The following is a 7097-nucleotide window of genomic DNA, read 5'->3' as shown; positions in this document are numbered from 1 at the left end:
AATGCATCTTTACGCATGATTATAAGGACTAAGGCTCTTATCAGTAGCTTATTTTTGACGGCCTGCTCATAGGGTGGGTTATTGTGTAATGTTTGCCTCTAATTAATATACTTATTAATGGATTGACACCCCAATTGATAAAAAAAAAAATATATATATATATATATATATATACTGAAGTAGCGAAATTGTATCGTAAGATTTTTTGGTTAACTTTTAATGTAGTATGTAGATAATCTAATTATAGGCGTGAAATTGATTTGGAGTTTGGTCCAATTAACTCGGTGTAATTGGTTAAGGGTTGAGCACAATTGACTTATGAATGTCATTAATAGTGGTAGACAAGAAACTATAAATCATGATGAGAATATGTGTTGTACGTTTGAGGTCACAATCAAATATTATCAATCTAAAAACCTCTTTAGGCAACTGCTTAAGCGCTAGAAGGTAAACAACTGTCTCGACTAATTTAAGCGGTGCCTCGGCAAGTCAACCGTTGAAGTTGAAAAGAAGGGTTTTGGCATTAACTTAGAACCACGTGCACCTAAAGCACCTTTTACTGAGATCAATGTAGTTGTATGTAAACCTAGAGCAATAGCATGATGAACCACGATGTCTCCGGATCCTATTGTTAAGAAATAGTGAATTATTATTCTCATTAATAGCATTTAACCAACCAGGTAACCATATGCTTCGGCCCCCATTGAACGCTGGACCATTTGTTGAAGATATATTAATATTCATTCATTGATAAATCAGTAAGTCTACTTCATACCGGTTTATCAATGAATAGAATCAATTTACCTGAACCATTAAATTAATCCACTCTTAACATATTAATACATTATTGTACCGTGAACAAACTTACACGCAGAATACAGAATACAATAACCAAACTCAACCCGACATTTGAATGGCAAAAGGCCGAAAATGAAAGCCAAAAAAAAAAAAATGTCACATGATGACATTGAAACTGAAGTCTGAAGATAAGTGTTTCCCAACGTACATGTGGCGACCATGGATTTTCAAATCAAACTCCTAATTATCAGGCAGCAAATAGTCCAAGAATAGATCTTCCCAAATTTCTTCTTCTTCTTCTTCTTCTTCTCTCTGCCAACACACGCACACACTCAGTCACAAAACACAAACTCAAGAATGGCACTTTCTCTCAGACTACACACCCTTCTCTCCACCACTTCCAGACCCAACTTTTCATCAAATGCCACTCTCACTCCTCCAAACCCATCTCTCTCTCTCTTCTCCTCCTCCTCCTCCTCCTCACTTCTTCCCCACCACCTCCCTCTCAGAACCCCACACTCCCTCACCATCAAAGCCGCATCTTCTCCAGCAACCGTAGCAGAGCCCAAGGGCATCAAGGTCCTCTCTTTCATTCCATTATATGTGTGTTCTGCTGATACTCTGTTCGTGTCTTGAATTTAATGATTTAACAAATTGGTTTTCTTTTTGTTTCAGATTAATTTGGTTCCCACCAAACCGATCGAAGGCCAGAAGACCGGAACCAGCGGTCTCCGAAAGAAGGTATTTATCCATCATTCATTGTTTTTGATGTGCCATTCTGTTGAAATGAAGAAAATTGTGATTCAAGTAAGCCAATTGGTTAAGCATGCCTAGCTGAATAGTGTTTGTATATGCTTGAAGAAAGACCTGTCATTGATCACTTTCGTTTCTGCAATGAAATTGAATGAGGGGCCTTAACTCGTTTTCCCCAAAACGTCTGTTTTGTAGGTGAAAGTTTTTCAGCAAGAGAATTACCTTGCCAATTGGATCCAGGTTTGAGTGCTTACACTTATTTGCGGTGTGGAATTCATCTTTGCGTTCAGTGCATTGTGGCTTTCTGAGTGATTTTGAATTTTCTTTTGCGCAGGCGTTATTTGATTCATTGCCACCAGAAGATTACAGGGATGGTTTACTGGTGCTGGGAGGTGATGGTCGTTACTTTAATCGTGAAGCTGCACAGGTTCTCTTATAAAAGTTTCTTCCTTTATTTTTCACTCAATGCTTGCATTAAATTTGATGTTTTCATTTGATCTCCATTCATATTGGAAATCCTACTTTCTGTTTTTATGATCATTGTTTTGGATCTGTAATGCAGATTATCATCAAAATTGCCGCAGGGAATGGTGTTGGGAAAATTTTGGTTGGCAAGTGAGTGCCTGGATTAGCTGCTGTCTCAAGTACTAGTAGTGCCTTTACATAATTGTTTCAATTTCGTGTGATGGCTGATATGGAATTTTAGATTCTCATGCATCTAATTGCATGTTTTGATCCTTTCTACTTTCTCCTCAGGTAATACCTTTAAGCTTTAGTAATATGAGTTAATGATAGGATTTCTATAAAATGCAGGGAAGGAATTTTGTCAACACCTGCTGTTTCTGCTGTTATCCGCAAGAGGAAGGCAAGCTACTTCTGCTTGATTCTTTTGTATTTCATCATCATGGCCGATCATTATACAGTGTACTTACTAGCCTTTTGTCTTCTTTGTAATGTTTCAAAATTTATAGGCCAATGGTGGTTTTATAATGAGTGCAAGCCACAATCCTGGTGGACCTGATTATGATTGGGGTATTAAGGTGAGTTTCTCATGCACACATAAAATGGAGAATGCATAGTGCAATGTATAGTATGACCGGATCATAGTCCTTACACTTGCCATGTTTCAACTTCTTTTATTTTTTCCTTGCTTCTTTTTGTGTTGACACATTACAGTGTTTATAAATCGACGACTAGATAAAATCTGACTCAACATCTATGATCACTTCCCAGTTTAATTACAGTAGCGGACAACCTGCACCTGAGTCCATCACTGACAAGATTTATGGAAACACTCTTTCTGTAAGTATCTGATTTTGTATGCTTATTCGCTACCCTTCTTATCCTTCTATTCACATTTGTTGAATTTGGTTTCTGTGTTGTTGCTCCATAACCTTTTATAACTCACCCAAAAGAAGAAACAACTTATAATTTGTCTCCAGTCAGGTGTCAAATTTAAGAAACACAGTAAGATCTCTTTGATTCAAAATTCACTTACTTTGCAAAACAGTTAGTTTTCCTCCTGGCATTCTCTGTAGGAGAAGTCTTGACCTCTAGTCATATATCTTGAAGTATAAATTCCAAAACTTAAAACTTTTCGTATAATTTTCATATGCTTTTTACCTATACCATTTCTGAGTGATTATTTAAATCCTGTAAATGCCATGCAGATCTCGGAAATAAAGATAGCAGACATCACTGATGTTGACTTATCTTCTGTTGGAGTTATAAACTATGGAAACTTCTCTGTTGAAGTTATTGATCCAGTTACTGACTACTTGGAACTAATGGAGGTGCAGACAAAAATCATGTTTTTTGTTATTTTTTATGACAAATAATCTCGTTTGGATACCACTGATTGTTCAATATTTCCTGTAGAATGTATTTGATTTCCAGCTTATCAAAAATCTTCTGAAGTTAGACTTCAGGTATACTTATCTGCCCTCTATCGAAGAATTTTTACCGTGTGCTAGCTTATTTTGGTTGTATAGCTTATTTATTAGCAGATTATGAATTGCTTCATATTCAGTTCATGCCATATTTGTGTGTAAGGTGCTCAATATGGTAGATGATATTTACATGATTCTAGACTACTTAATGGCTGGAACTTTCCAGGTTTCTATTTGATGCCATGCATGCTGTTACTGGTGCTTATGCAAAACCCATCTTTGTGGATAAACTGGGAGCCACTCCGGTATGTTAGACTAATTGGAGAATGATTATAATCTATTTCAGATCTGTTTTCCTCATGACAGCTGTTAGACATGTCATGTAGGATTCAATTTCAAATGGAGTGCCTCTAGAGGATTTTGGGCATGGTCATCCAGATCCTAATCTCACGTAAGAGTTTAATGGTATTGATGATGCTCAGTTCATAACTTTTGATCATATCAGGGCACTGCTAACATGTTATTATGTTGTCAAACAGGTATGCTAAGGATCTCGTCGATGTTTTGTACAGTAAAAATGGACCCGACTTTGGAGCTGCAAGCGATGGTATGTTAACTAAGGCAGCAGAACTTGTACTAATGACTTTATGAATTAGGAGCCGTAAAATTTTATTAGTATAATTTTTGATGTTCTAAACTTAATTGCGCTCAGATAGTAAGAGAAAATTACAATGCATGGAAGTGCTGAAGTCAGAGATTATACGACTCCTTTTCTTTGTTGTTTTAGAAGTTGCAATGGACATATCAACTTGTTGAATAACAAAAAAAATTCTTTTTTTTTTTTTCCTTTTTAAATCAGGGGATGGTGATAGAAACATGATTCTTGGTAAAGGCTTTTTTGTTACTCCTTCAGACTCTGTTGCAATTATCGCAGCCAATGCTCAAGAAACTATTCCATATTTTCAGAGTGGCCCCAAGGTGTGCACTTGTTTTCAACTTTCCAGCTTCTTACTTATCTCATGTGACTGAGTGACTCTATCTTTAGAACAGCAGTATATAACTCTTTTTCTTCCATTTAAAATTATTTAGGGATTAGCACGGTCCATGCCAACAAGCGGTGCACTTGATCGTGTTGCTGAAAAGTTAAAGCTTCCTTTCTTTGAGGTTTATCTCTCTTGACTATTGTACTTGAAGCAGCGATTTATTTCTAAGAGATGCACTTCTCATAACATCTTATGTAACCTCAGGTTCCCACTGGTTGGAAGTTCTTTGGGAATCTTATGGATGCTGGGAAGTTATCTATATGTGGGGAAGAGAGTTTTGGAACAGGTTCTGACCACATCCGCGAGAAGGATGGCATATGGTATTTGACTAAAAATCTATACTTTCGGGTTCTTATAGTGTGCACCTTTTGCCTACTTTGAATAAGACTTATTTACATATTCAAAAATGGGTTTATTAACAAAAGGTGCTCTGCTGAAGTTTTGCTTCTTGACTGTTTTGTTTGATAGTGTGAATTCTCTCATATCTAAGTGAAATGTGTGGAGTTAAAGCTCTTCCCTCCCAATAGGCTGACTTTCGAATGTAGTTGTTGTAGTTTCTTTTATCAAACCCTACTTGGCTTTGGTTCTACTGGTACAAAATGGTTTCTAACAGCTTACTATTCTTTTCCAAAATCAGTGTCCTTTAAATGAATTGTCTGATGCTTCAATTTTCTTGGACAAGTTTTAGCTACTTATGGGCATATCACGCTATAAGTAGATTTTTTTCTCATTGGTTCATCACAATAATTGTCACTTCCAGTGTGAGACCTGAGTTTTTAAATGACAGGGCTGTCTTAGCTTGGCTTTCTATCATTGCATATCGGAACAAAGACAAAAAACCTGGCGAGAAGTTGGTCTCTGTTACAGACGTTGTGAAGGAACACTGGGCAACCTATGGAAGAAATTTCTTTTCTCGATACGACTATGAAGTAAGCATCGTAACTGCAATTTGAACCATACTTTCATAATCACCGAATGCACTCTACTTTCAGTTCTGGAGCTTTGTGATCATCCTTTTAGATTAACTTATCTTTTACTGGGGTAGCTTCTATGTTTTAATTAGCCTTTATCCAGGAATGTGCGTCTGAAGGTGCCAATAAGATGATAAATCATCTTAGAGAATTAATCTCTAGGAGCAAGCCTGGTGAAAAGTTTGGTAAGTTTTTACATGTATTTCCCTTTGTTGCTCCCATGACCTTTTGGATGCTGAAAATATCACAACGCAGGAAATTATGCTCTCAAATTTGCCGATGACTTCACCTATACTGATCCTGTAAGTTCCAGAGCGCTACATGTTTTCCATCCTTTCCCAATTCCATGACTTAAAGCAAATGAATAAAGTTTTTGGGATCAGCATGTTTAAATCCAATCTCCTATGATTTTGCAGGTTGATGGAAGTGTGGCATCAAAGCAGGGTGTTCGGTTTGTTTTTACTGATGGATCGAGGATCATATATCGTTTATCAGTAATAAGCTTTTCTTCATTCTATAATTCTTTTTATTTTAAGAAGCTTTTCTTCAGTCTATAATTCTTTTTATTTTAAGAAGCTTCTGCAGAATGTAATTGACTTTCAAATATCATATATACAGGGAACAGGTTCAGCAGGAGCAACTATTCGAATATACATTGAACAGTATGAACCAGATGTCTCCAAACATGATGAGGACGCCCAAGTGGCACTGAAACCCTTAATAGGTTAGTGTACCGTCATTTACTTCAGTAACAAAGGACGTATATAACTGTTGCTTATACATCCTTTTCTGGTTATGCGTTAGATTTGGCATTGTCTGTATCGAAGCTGAAGGAGTTCACTGGAAGGGAGAAGCCCACAGTCATCACATAAAGCACAACTCCATAACTGGTACCATCTGTCATAAGAATCACCCCAAGTTAGTAGTGCCAGGGGCAGTGAGTTGTGGTACATATCCCACCTTTTAAGTTTTCGTGTACGGCTTGAAAAATAAATCATGACCCTTGTAATATGTTGGAAGGAAAATATATGAAAGTGAAAGGCATTTCCTTGTTGCTTTAAAAGCACCTGATTGGAATAAAACTTGAACTCCGAACTTATACACAGAATAAACATCCCATCTCAAGTGGAAAACCAGTTACTCTGTTTGAACCTTCAATGTGTTTTTATTTATTTTATTATTATTAGTATTATTATTATTATTATTATTTTTTTTTCACTTTGGAATGCAAACTTATTAGAAAGAGCCTTGAAACGGAGCTCAAACGGAGGAGCAGAAACACAGTAACGTCTGCTGGAACACCAAAACGCTAAAGAGCACATTTGCTCCCAAAACAAATAAATGGCAAGACCCTAAACCCCACAAGGCCCAACTAATATGAGGAAGTCTACGTCCAAGAAAAGCATTGAAAGAAATAAACTTGCTTCTAACAGTATTGATCATAGTGTAATCGGCCTAATCTCATTTCAAAGAGAGACTAATCTGATAAAGTTTCATACAGAAAAGGGGTGCTGTCCGCTTCGGTGATAGGAAGCATTTACTCTTGCAACTACACTAGATCCAGTTCAAATCTTCCATCTCCTTTGGCTTCTCACAATCTGAGGCTCGTCACTCATCATTGCCTTTGTTGAGAGGCATACCAG

At 36.9% G+C, this 7097-nt stretch overlaps 1 protein-coding gene across 1 annotated transcript; it reads left to right on the top strand.

Moving 5' to 3' along the window:
* Positions 1-1027: 1027 nt before the first annotated feature.
* LOC112168892 (phosphoglucomutase, chloroplastic) lies at positions 1028-6612 on the top strand. The gene is made up of 22 exons (XM_024305860.2): positions 1028-1377; positions 1474-1539; positions 1747-1791; positions 1886-1978; positions 2114-2166; positions 2365-2416; positions 2523-2591; positions 2785-2853; positions 3222-3344; positions 3430-3479; positions 3667-3745; positions 3827-3891; positions 3980-4047; positions 4300-4418; positions 4530-4604; positions 4688-4803; positions 5271-5412; positions 5558-5639; positions 5710-5756; positions 5871-5948; positions 6073-6178; positions 6259-6612. The coding sequence occupies exons 1-22, from the start codon at positions 1156-1158 to the stop codon at positions 6324-6326; spliced, it is 1887 nt and encodes a 628-aa protein (XP_024161628.1). The 5' UTR covers positions 1028-1155; the 3' UTR covers positions 6327-6612.
* The last annotated feature ends 485 nt before the right edge of the window (positions 6613-7097 follow it).

Source organism: Rosa chinensis, chromosome 1, assembly GCF_002994745.2.
Source record: "Rosa chinensis cultivar Old Blush chromosome 1, RchiOBHm-V2, whole genome shotgun sequence".
In the NCBI taxonomy this organism is placed as follows: domain Eukaryota; kingdom Viridiplantae; phylum Streptophyta; class Magnoliopsida; order Rosales; family Rosaceae; genus Rosa; species Rosa chinensis.
The sequence above is the reverse complement of the archived record's forward strand: the minus strand, read 5'-3'. Positions and strand labels throughout refer to the sequence as shown.

Excerpts from the sequence above, each read along its gene's own strand:
- LOC112168892 (XM_024305860.2), top strand. The coding sequence starts at position 1,156 with ATGGCACTTTCTCTCAGACTACACACCCTTCTCTCCACCACTTCCAGA. Across the intron at positions 1,540-1,746 it reads CCAGCGGTCTCCGAAAGAAG|GTGAAAGTTTTTCAGCAAGA; the intron begins GTATTTATCCAT and ends TCTGTTTTGTAG. Across the intron at positions 3,892-3,979 it reads CATCCAGATCCTAATCTCAC|GTATGCTAAGGATCTCGTCG; the intron begins GTAAGAGTTTAA and ends GTTGTCAAACAG.